The sequence below is a fragment of the Onychomys torridus genome, chromosome 7 (genome assembly GCF_903995425.1).
Source record: "Onychomys torridus chromosome 7, mOncTor1.1, whole genome shotgun sequence".
In the NCBI taxonomy this organism is placed as follows: domain Eukaryota; kingdom Metazoa; phylum Chordata; class Mammalia; order Rodentia; family Cricetidae; genus Onychomys; species Onychomys torridus.
The window spans coordinates 106,209,407-106,221,737 of NC_050449.1; the positions used below are offsets into that span (position 1 = coordinate 106,209,407).

A 12,331-nucleotide genomic window follows, 5' to 3' on the forward strand; every position below is an offset into this window, starting at 1 on the left:
ACTTAATAGCTGAGGCTTACCTGGAGCCCCTGCTCCTCGTGTCTCTCAAGTGCAGGGATTACAGGCATGCACCCACCTCCCCGGCTTATTCTAAGCTTTCTGTCTTCAATTTCCTACTCCCATTTTCCTAATCTTTAGGAAAATATTGGTCTCAGGCTTTTTTCTTTCTTTTGGTGTTGCCAAGGGAACTCATGCAGTCTCATGTTTCTCATAGCCTTACACTGCTTTCTTTTCTGTCCCTGGCTTATCTGGACTTGTTCTGAGGTGTCAGCTTCCAGTCTCAGTGCTCACTTGCATCTCATGCCCACATCTTACCTATTTAATCTGCTCAACCCCGGGAAGACACTGTGTTGTAGGATGAAGAAGCAGCTTGTGTCTTTTCCTCTGCAGATACATACATAGCTGTACTTATTGGATCAGTTGGGATTGGAGGTGAGGTTAAGTTTTGTTTTTGTTTTTGATTTTTTTTTTAAGATTTTTATTATTTATTTATGTATATGAGTGCTTTATCTGCATGTACAACTTTATGCCAGAAGAGGGCACCAGATCTCATTACAGATGGTTGTGAGCCACCATGTGGTTGCTTGGAGTTGAACTCAGGACCTCAGGAAGAACAGGCAATGCTCTTAACCACTGAGCCATCTCTCCAGCCCCATAAAGTAAGGCTTTTTCCATTTTTTGTTTTGTTTTGATTTTTGAGACAGGGTTTCTGTGTAGCTTTGCTCCTTTCCTGGAACTCACTCTATAGTCCAGGCTGGCCTCGAACTCACAAAGATCCGCCTGCCTCTGCCTCCTGAGTGCTGGGATTAAAGGCGTGTGCCACCACCGCCCGGAGGTTAAGGTTTAGAAATCGCTTTATAAGGAATCCTCAAGGAGATTTTAGCTAAAAAGTACATATTTTTTTCTTTTCCTTTTATTTTATATGTTTGGGTGTTTTGCTTGCATGTATGTGTTTGTACCATGTGCATGCAGTACCTGTGAAGGGCATAAGAGGACATCGGATACCCTGGGACTAAGTTACCACTGACTGTGAGCTGCTCTGTGGGTGCCGGGAATCTGACCCTGGCCCTTTGGAAGAGCAGCCAGCGCTCTTAACCTCTGAGCCATCTCTCCAGCCCCTTTTCATTTTCTTTTCTATTCTCTTCTTTTTTTTAACAACTGAAGTAAGTTTAGTACTTTTTAAAAATTTGTTGTTTGTTTGTTTGTGACTCTCTGTGTAGCCCTGGCTGTCCTGGAACTCACTCTAGGCCAGGCTGGCCTTGAACTCAGATCCGCCTTCCTCTGCCTCCTGAGTGCTGGGATTAAAGGCATGCACCACCACCTCCTGGCTAGTTATTTCTATTAAAGTTAGGTATTGACATTTCAAAAAGTACCTGTAGGCCCACTTTTTAAGTAATAAATTATAAGATGTAGATCAAGACTTAATAAAATGTTTTAGGAAATAAAACTGTGAAAGAAATGTAAGTGTAAGCCAAAGAAAACATCTGGCAGTTAAAAGCCATAGAACAGTGGTTCTCATTCCTTCCCAAATACATGTCATTAATCGAAGAAAAAGTCATAGAATGATAGGTTAGAAAGTTAAAGAAAAGGGAAACTATTGTATTGTCAGCAAGATCCAGTTTTATCCCAAAGAAAGATCTATGTGAATACAAATACTCTAGGAGAGTAAATGCTCTGTATTGTTGGAGTATGTGCTAATACTTCTTTCCTTTCCTTGTTACATTCCTAACTTCCTTCTGTAATGAGTATATATTACATTTCTAGTAAGAAATGCGTGGAGATTTATTTTGTTTGTTTGTTGGTTAAAACATTATCAGAAGTGTGGAAAGAGTAATTACCTTGAATATAAATTTAGTGGAATTCGTGTTGTGGGGGATTGGTAACATCAGAAGATACCTCAGATGCAGCTGTATGAGTGTCACTGCCTTCCTCCATCTTGTTGTGTTTGCCTGCTGTCTCTTTAGCATGAGTTCTACAAGCTTTTGAACGATGTCTGAATAGATTTGTTACAAGGATGGAACTAGAAAGGTTTTTTGTGGACTTGGAATTGCTTTGTGTGAAAGCTGTCTTTTTATTGACATATCTGCATATGTAGAATCAGACCTGTATTTGGCTTCTCATGAATGAAGAGAGCAGGGTTTGTGTCTTCTTTGAGTCAATTGTAAGAGAGTTGGTTAGATAAAACAAATCCCTAGAATTTTTTTCTAAGAGAGGTGGTAAAGGAAATTGTTTCTGTTCATCTCTATGTAAAAACAATTTATTCTTTATTCCCAGATTAGAAATGATACTTGCCAAATTTGATGAAGTGCAAAATTCGGGCGGTATGATTTTGAGTGTCTGCAAAGGTAAGAGTAATTAAGTTCTTTGAGCTCTTAAACATTTCTGAGATGGCTTAGTCAAGTGTTAGACACTAGTGTGTTTTCAACCCAAGTATATTCTAAAAGTGTTGATTTTTGTGGCTTGTAAACTACAGGGTGTAACTGTGGACTCTTGAATCCTGGATCTGCACCTTCTCTGAAGCTCTGGGGTTGTGAAATTTCATAATGGAACTGTAGTATAAAGGGAGAATGTTTCTGGCCTTACTTTTTGTCTTCATATTTAAATGATAATCCTCTTATGCTTTGTTCCATGTGTGAAATGTGTTCTTATAATTGGAGTAATTAGTTTCTCTTGCTGCCTTTAGTGGAAATTGTGGGATCTATTGGCCTTCTTCACCAATGTACAGATTCTGAACGACAGTATTAGAGAAGAAACAGTAGAATGAGGCCAAATAGATAGAATTCAGGGAGGTTTGGAATTGCTGTCTGTATCCACAGATAAGGTGGCATTTATTTGATTTTGTGATTTCTTCCTTTTTGAAAATGTTGGTAAGTTGTGTTTTGTCTTACTGAGTAACATCTACCTAGATGGAATTCATTAGCCATATTTGTGAAGAATATATCCTATTCCCAAAGCTAACCATTTTTTTTCCTTGAGCGGAAAGCAGCTTCACATCAGAATGTGGGTTAGCTTGACAAAGTAAATGATGTTGGAGAAAAATCTTGTATGAATTTAAAGTCCTACAATAGGAAAACTAGCTCAAATGTAATTTAGGCTTTCTTTTCTTTTCCCTTTAGGCTGGCTTTGTTGTGTTCAGGGAGTCGGGTGGAGTGACAGTTAGGTGTTACGGATCATGTGTACCTTAATCTAAACTTTGGTCTCAAGCACACAGTGACTTCACTGCTGCTAGTTCTCACTCAGACAGCTGTTTCTCACATTTCTCTTCTGAATAGAAGGTGTTTAAGAACTGCATCCTAATTTGTCTAGTAGTTATCTGTGTTGATGTCTGTAGCAGCCAGAACAGCAGGAAAAGGAAGAGTTGTGAAGTGTTTTTGACTTGGGGGTTTCCATAGCATTCCTTGTGCTCCACACTGTTTGGTTATAACTGTGGAAGGTCTGTGGTATAAAATTGAAGGAGTCCCTATTTGAATGTGGATCATTTTGGAAGCATGGTTGCTGTTTTGTTTGATGAGATTATTCTTGCTACTTTGAGAAGGTGGGAGAGGCTTTTTGTTCTTCCTATTCTTTTTCTCTGTAGATGTAACGGTCTTATTAAATAAGAAACACAGCCAAATGCAGAGTTAAAAGCCCAAGAGGTCAGAGCAGTAGCTAAGAGCTGAAGTTAAAACCCTTTCTTACCCCTCACTGCCGCCGCCGTCCTTCCCCTCAGAAAGAGGCCTACTTCCTGTGTGTCTGTCTTTTTATTGACTGTCTGTTCTGCCTTCTCATCGGATGTAAACCCAAGCACATGACCTCCTCGCCACTGCCTATCTATACAGACCTCCTGGTCTTCTATGTTTGGTATTGAGATTAAAGGCATGTGTCTCCATGCTGGCTGAGTCCTTAAACACACAAAGATCTGCCTGTCATGTGATCGGGATTAAGGGCGTGTGCTACCACTGCCAGACTTCTGCTATGGCTTGCTACTAGCTCTGACCCCCAGGTAACTTTATTCATTAACATACAAATAAAATCACATTTCAACACAAATAAAATATCACCATATTTCCCCCTTTCTATTTTAATAAAAGGAAAAAGGAAAAAAGTTATAACTAATATAAGAAAAACTATATACAAAAGTACAAGAACTATATAAATACCTAAACAATGTCTAGTCCATTTGCATTTGACAAATTCAGAGAAAATAATTTCATTATCTATCCTATTTTGGTAAGTCCAAAATGTACCTGATTCACTTTCTATCCTAACTTAAATTACTAACAGAACTATCTTGTAATGTCTTTCAAATTTATACACTTACACCTCTTTAGTGAGTTTCTTTTCTGAAATTCTTAACAAGGAAAACTATATAACTATCTAATCTTCACCTATAACTAACTAATCTTCAACTCCCTCCGAGACCCAAGAAGGAAATAATATTACCTAACAAAAATAAAAACAGGCAGCGCACGCTAGCCCCTTCCAAAAAAAATGTGAGTTGACAGAAACAGCTAGCTGTCCAGACAGCCACCCAAGGTTTCTCCGCAGTGTTGGGGCATCATCTTCAGCCTATAGGCTTAGCGTATCTGACAGACTCATTCATGAAGTAGGATGTACACAAGGTCAACAGTTCAATATCACATTTGGTGAGAGCAGTCCCTGTACCAGAAACACCTGAATTCCATTAGTGTAATGTCATAATTCAGGATCTTAAATTCTGGATTTTTTTTTTTTTAATTCAGCTGTCTATTCTTCTTGTCTTGTGTTTGTGGCTTCATCTTGGCATCCCGTTCTTCTCCACATCCCTTTCTTCTCAGCTTGTGGGTGGCTTCAACTCTTTTATTAAATGCCAGTCTACCATTGAGAGTTTAGAATCTGTCAGTTTAGTTATTCTTTCAAGAATAACTATTTCAGCTGCTGTTGCATTGCACATCAGAAGCCATCCGTCCACCGCCTGTTCAGCTACCTTTGAAGAAAAGGCCACTGTACCTTTTCTGGATTGCAAAGGCCACTTCAGGGATGGTGCCATATTGTCCTGGCCTCAGAAGATACCTTTTGTTAAAGCCACAACCACACTGGTCTTGGCAAGAATCAGTAGTCCTTTGTTTTGTGTCCTGTCTGTCCATTTTGTCCTGTTTGTCAGCAGTCCATTCAAGGATACTTTGTTGTTCAGTTGCTAACTTTTGCCACAATGAAAGTTAACTCCATATACAGTTTCTCCAGTGCCCATATTTTCTCTGAAGTAGACTGGTACTGCCAGGAGCTGACATGTCTCATAGTCATAACAAAAAATTTTTTTCTAAGTTATTAAAACATTTTTAATGCCATATTCTGTAGATCTCTGAAGGGTTTGAAGATGACCTGTCTATCTAAAATATATCTGCTCGATCTTGAAAACACACGTAATATGACTACAAGTTCGATTGTAGTGTCTAACTACTAACTTTCATTTCTTTTTTTTTCTTTTCTTTTCTTTTTTTTTTTTTTTGAGCTGAGGATCGAACCCAAGGCCTTGTGCTTGCCAGGCAAGCGATCTACCACTGAGCTAAATCCCCAACCCAAGTTTCATTTCTTTATATCCTAATAGTTGGTAATAATAACATTCAAGGATCAGCAAATTGCATTACATTGTTAAATGAACGGTATAAATACAATATCTTGAACAAGATTAGAAATATATGTATAGCATTTTCTAATAATATCAATCTCAATATATATAATTTGTATACAATATAAAAAAAATCCAGTCCGATGTAAAGTATTTTAAACTAGTAATTGTCTTTTAAAAGTAGATTCAATAATCTATCTTTTTATCTATATCATATCTATGTCTTCTCTTTATTTTTCCGAGTAGATTCAATAATCTACCCTCTGTTCTATCATTTCTATATATCTTTTTTTTTTTAACAAGAATCTTAAATCTAATCTCCTTTGCTTAGCCCTTTTCCTAACCCTTAACAACAACATGTAACCAACTCTCCTAAACAATGAAAATTATCCTAGATTCAAAACCCACTAAAGACCAAAAAACCACCCACCCCACACCACCTCTTTGGGAATGTGGCCATTGTATTCTTAAAATTGCTTCATGCTGGGTATGGGCAAAGGTATTTTTATTCTGAAAAGAAAAATTTTGGGTTAATTGTCAAATTCTAAGAAAGGTAGCTATATCCTCTGTTGTCCAGTCTAAGCATAATGCCAAAGTTTCAGGGCTTATCTCAAGTCTTTATTCAAGTGTCTTTGAAACTGGATCATCTCAGCTAGCCATCTCAAAATTGCTCTGAGCAGTTTGTAGTCCAAAGCTGATCTGTAGGTAATGTTTGTCAGCTTAGTGGTATTATTATTGTCCATGTGGAATTATTGTTGTTGTGGGGCCCCATCTTCTTCCTGGAGATTTCAGTTGATGTTGGGCCTGGCTGTGATTTCCTGCAGAAAACTGATAAGAGACTCGAACACAAAGACATGTATAGGCAGCTAATTGAAGCCTTTTTTTTCTAGAATTAGTTAGATTCTAGATGGCCATTGTTATCTTAACAAAGTTTAAAATATATGTATTTAAGCCTTGTAAATTTTGATATAAAATTCATACTTTAAGGAAAATGTAAAGAATCAAAATAGAGTCAAAGAATTGAAATTTGTAGTAATAGAATAGTCCCTTAATTAATTTGGTTTTTCTCCTGTCCCATATCAGAAGAAGGCTCTTTCTTCTGGCATGATACAGGGAGTTTCCATTTTTTTGTTTGTTTGTTTTTTAACATGCTTGAGTTTAGAGAAGGAGAGAGCCATTCTCCAAATCCAAAGCCAGCTTTAAATTTTGATTGAACTGGGACTACAAGAAGACTAATAGTGTTAAATTTCTTTAGCGAAGAGTACAAACAAACACTTATGAGGGTTGGGAATTTAGCTCAGTGGTAGTGCACTTGCCTAGCAAGTGCAAGGCTCTGGGTTCGATACTCAGCTCAAAAAGAAAAAAGAAAGACTTATGAAATTTTATAGATGATATACCAATAGGCCATTTTACTTTTTTTATTGGGACATTTTTTTCTAGATGATTTGTCCTTTTTCTTCAGTTGTCTCATTTGTCCAGTGTTCTTCATATTTCTTAGCCTTCATTCTCCTAAAATACAAAAACAAAAACTTTCCCCAAGACTAATTTGGCAAGGTTCCCTTTTGGCAAGTTATATCTGATTAAATGAAAAGGCATGTGTTAATAGTATAAGTTAGTTTAAACTGGATGGTCATGCTGGTTGATGAACTATCACCTCTTCTAATTAAGAGGTGTCTCTTGTTCAAATTGAACCTTTATCAATTTTGATGGTAGCCACAGCTTATCTTCTCCTGTAGAAACAAGCAAAACCTCATCCCCAATGTAACACATACCCTGGTTCCCATTCTGAGGTCAGCACATCCTTAAAGTATATAGGCTGATTTAATTCTGTAGGGTTTTTCTTTTTCTTTTCTTTTTTTTTTTTAAATCCAGTGTCTCTGCAGCTATTGTTCCTTTCTCATTAGCATTGAGAAAATTCAAAGTTAATAGAGTATTATGTAAGCTATTTCTGGGGGGTTTTGTTACCCCTTTCTGTTTATTTAGCATACCCTTTAGAGTTCTGTTTGATCTTTCTATAACTGCTTGGCCTGTAGGATTATGTGGTATACCTGTAATATGCTTTATATTGTAATAACCAAAAACTGTTTCATTTTAACACAGACATAGCATTGTCAATTTTAATTTGTGCAGGTATACTCATGTTGGCCCTAACTTCTAGCAAATGAATGATTACAGAATCAGCTTTTTCAGAACTCAAAGCACTTGCCCATTGAAATCATGAATAAGTATCAATGGTATGGTGTACATATTTCAATTTTCCAAATTCTGCAAAGTGAAATACATCCATCTGCCAGATTTCATTCCTCTGAGTACACTTTGGGTTACAGCCTGTTGGTAATAGTGGCTGATTGTAAAAGGAACAAGTAGGACATTTCTTTACAGTTTCCTTGACTTGTTGCCAGGTTATGGAAAAATCCCTTTTAAAACCTTTACTATTGACATGATTTTTTTTATGAAATTCTGAGGCCTCCAGCACATTTCCTATCAATAATATATCAATCTCATCATTACCTTATGCTAGAGGGCCTGGCAGGCCTGTATGGGATTGGATATCAGTTATATATAAAGGATGACTCCTTTTCCTGATTGTATTTTATAACTGAATAAATAGTGATGTTAATTCTTACTAATCAGAGATAAATTCTGCAGTCTCAATATGTAATACCACTCAGCATACTGAGAGTCAGTAACTACGTTGAGAGGTTCTGAAAAATCCATTAATACCAACAGAATAGCATACAATTCTGATTTTTGAACTGAATTATAAGGACTTTGAACCACTTTACTTAGTATTTCTGATTTGTAACCTACCTTTCCTTGTTTGTTTGCATCTGTATAAAATGTACAAAATCCAGATATCAGTGTTTCCCATACAATTCAAGGCAAAATCCAATCAGCTCTCTTTATGGTCATTTTTATCACTTTTGGGATTTTTACTGTTAATTTCTCCCAAAAATTACTGCAAGCTCTTTGCCAGGGTTCACTTTCTGCTCATAATTTTTCAATGTCCTCCTTAGTTAAAGGAATGACAATTTCTTCTGTGTCAATTCCTGCTAATTGATGAAGTCTTGATTTTCCTTTTGAAATCAAGTCAGAGATTTTTTTCCACATGAGTTTTTAATTTTTTATTCAGTTTATTTGGTAAAAATATCCATTCCAATATAATATCTTCCCTCGGCATTAATACTTCTGTAGGAGAATGCTTAGAGGGTAAGATAACCAAAATGCAATCCAACTTTGTGATCGACACAATCCACTGGTCCTTTAGGTACTCTCTTTTCTACCAAGGCCAATTCTTTCTCAGATTTAGGTGATAATTCTCTTGGACTATTTAAGCCCTTGTCACTTTCTAAGGTTTTGAACAAATTATTGAGTTCATCATTTTTTACCCCAACAATAGTTCATAAATGAGAAATGGCTCCAAATAATCTTTGGAAGTCATTAAGAGTCTGTAGTGGATCTCTCCTAATTTGCACCATTTGGGGTCTGATTTTTTGTAGCCCTATTTCATATCCTAAATATTTAATAGAATCTCCTTTTTGTATCTTTTCAGGAGTAATTTGTAATCCCCAGCAAGGCAAAATTTTCTTCAAACATTCTTTCTAAAGTATCTGCTTTTGAGTCAGCTAGTAAAATATCATCCATATAATGATAAATTACAGATTTAGGAAATGTTTTACGTATCACTTCCAGTGGCTGTTGTACAAAATATTGGCACAGGGTTGGGCTATTCAACATTCCCTGCCCTGGCCAGTGGGGTTTCAATGGGGGCGACCCACCTGTGAGAGTAAATGAAAGGGAAGGGCAACACGAGAGACAGACAGCAAGACAGTATTCTGATCAAGCTGCCAATCTTTATTTTTCTCCGCATGGCTTATGTAGCATAAGAGGGGAAGGGGAAGGAATGTGGAAGGCGTGCAGAATGTGGGAGACGTGCAGGTCATGCAACTGCAAGAAGTCGGCTAAGGTCACTGGTTAGGGGCCATTTGTTCTGTTGCTAGGCTACCTGACCATGGAATGCTCTTTACATTCGGTTGCCATGGCACCTGACTGTGGAATGTTCTTATCTTTGGGAGCCTCTGGTTAGTAAACAGGTGTTACTCCTCTGGGGAAGGGCGGTGGGCTTATGACTTGTTCTCTGGCTTAGCTAGTACTTTCCATGGTTCATGTTTGGTTCCTGACATCTTGGTCCCTAACAATTCCCCGTGAGAGGACTCTCCATTGATATCTCTTAACAGGTTGAGAATTATTGTAAGTAGGCACCATGAAAGCAAATCTTTCTCTGACTTTTTCTTGTAAATGTATTGAAAAGAAACAGTCTTTTTAATCAATAACTATAAGAGGCCATCCTTTTGGTAACAGAGTAAGCAAAAGAATTCCAGATTGTAGAGAGCCCATTGGCTGAATTACTTTGTTAATTGCTCTAAGATCTGTTACCATTCTCCATTTACCAGATTTCTTTTTAATAACAAATACAGGAGAATTCCAAGGTCTGGTTGATTCTTCAATATGGTGAGCATTTAACTGCTCTTCTACCAGCTCTTCTAAAGCCTGGAGTTTCTCTGTTGTTAAAGGCCATTGATGAACCCACACAGGCTTGTCTGTTAACCATTTTAAAGGTAGAGCTGTTGGTGTCTTTGGAAGATCATCAGTTTTTGTGCCCTGTTCTTGTATAATATGGATGGCTGGTGACCACTCATTAGAATAATACCTTCCAATATTCCTCTCAGAAACATGTGCTAGTTTATGATTTTTTTCTGAGGAATGTTAATCTGAGTATTCCATTGTTGTAACAGGTCTCGACCCCACAGGTTCATAGCTATATAGCCACGTAGGTTTTAATTTTCCTCTCTGTCCTTCTGGACTTATACATTTGAGCCTTCTTGCACTCTGTTGCACTTAAGATAATGTTCCAATTCCTAACAGCCAAATGTTTACTTCCTGAAGAGGCCAAGTTGATGCCAAAATTTTGGTGCAATTATGGTCACGTCAGCACCTGTGTCTACCAGACCAGACAACAGTAGAACAGTAGAAATCCGAGGGAATTTCAAAACAGCTACCTAGCGTCTGAGGTGGGAAGAGAGAGAGAGAGAGAGAGAGAGAGAGAGAGAGAGAGAGAGAGAGAGAGAAAATGAACGAGAACAAAAAGAAAGAAAGCGGCATGTGTCCTGGCTTGAACCGAGTCGAGCCTGGGCTCTGGCTTCCTCAAGCTCTGACCATGTGAGTTGGCGTTTTGGGCGGCAGGTAGCTCCATCTGCATTTTCATGTAGCTGCTGCAATTACGGTTGAGTGCAGCCAGACTGGTAGCTCCAGTAGGCCTGAGTTGTTGGTAACACTCCTCCTCCTCCTCCTCCTCCTCCTCCTCCTCCTCCTCCTTCTTTTCTCCTCCTCCTTCTTTTCTCCTCCTCCTCCTCCTCCTCCTCCTCCTCCTCCTCCTCCTTCTTCTTCTTCCTTCTTCTTCTTCTTCTTCTTCTTCTTCTTCTTCTTCTTCTTTCTTCTTCTTCTTTCTTCTTTCTTCTTTCTTCTTTCTTCTTTCTTCTTTCTTCTTCTTCTCAGCTTGAGTTGTCAATCTGGCTGCAGGTAGCTCCAGCTGCAGGTAACCACTTGTAGCTACAGTCAGTCAGGCTTAGGGTCTAGGCCAAGCTGGCGAGCTGGTAGGCCGCCAAGCCGAATCGAGCCGTGATGAGCAGTTTTGAATGAATTCTTGCCACGTGGTTGCCAGATGTAGATGTAACGGTCTTATTAAATAAGAAACACAAAGCCAAATGCAGAGTTAAAAGCCCAAGAGGTCAGAGCAGTAGCTAAGAGCAGAGACTGCATTTGACTCTGTGTTTCTTATTTAATAAGACTATTATATCTACATTTCTCCTCTTTCTCTCTCTGTAAATTCAATAGTTTGAGGTTATAATCTGGCATTTTTTTGGAGGGTGTCCCAAATAATTGTCTTGGAGATTATGATGTAAATATTGCAAGTGTAGTTGAATATGAAAGTTAAAATTGTCTATAATACACAGATTAAATGTAGGAGATAGTTGAATTTTTTGTTTTTGGCTAATTTGTTTTGTGTTTTGTATTATGAGACAGGGTTTCTTTGTGTAGCTTTGGCTGTCCTTGAACTCACTCTTTAGACCGGGCTGTTCTCAAACTCACAAAGATTCTCCTTCCTCCGCCTCCCAAGTTTGCTGGGATTGAAGGTGTGTGTAACCACTGCCTTGCTCAGTTAAGATGTTTTTGATGACAGTATACTTAACTCTATATCTGTGACTCCACATTTGTGGATGCCTCACCCACAGATTCAGGAACCACACATCACATGCTTGTGATGACCACCTCTGTACTGAACATCGACAGATTGGGGAGCATATTATTATTACCTCAATAGTGTAGTACAATAACTGGTTTATATTGCATTTGTTCTGAATTCTCTAGAGATGATTTAAAGCAATGAAAGGACATGTCTAGGTTATCTCAAATATAACCATTTTATATAAGAAAGACTTGAGCATCCTTAAGTTCCTAGAACCAGTCCCCTGTTGTTACTGAGGAATGACTGTATTTATGTTGTCATTGAAAATACCTTTATGAATTAGTTAACAACAGGAAACTAGAGAGAAGTCCCCTTGTCATGTTGGCAAATCTTAAGGCCCAAGCTAATCCTGTGATTTAATCTTTCTCTCACTCATCCAGTCCAGACCAAAGACTACCAGATTCTTTGCTGATGACTCCCAAATACAGTTCTAGCTG

At 38.0% G+C, this 12,331-nt stretch overlaps 1 protein-coding gene across 26 annotated transcripts in view; it reads left to right on the plus strand.

The window, feature by feature from the left end:
* The window catches only part of Clasp2 (cytoplasmic linker associated protein 2), a 198,664-nt gene that overhangs the window by 38,767 nt on the left and 147,566 nt on the right, over window positions 1-12,331 (plus strand). For all 26 annotated transcript variants that reach the window (XM_036192030.1, XM_036192036.1, XM_036192031.1 and 23 more), the window contains exon 7: window positions 2,275-2,345. In XM_036192030.1, coding sequence (XP_036047923.1) covers window positions 2,275-2,345 — 71 coding nt within the window. The remainder of the gene's footprint in view (window positions 1-2,274; window positions 2,346-12,331) is intronic.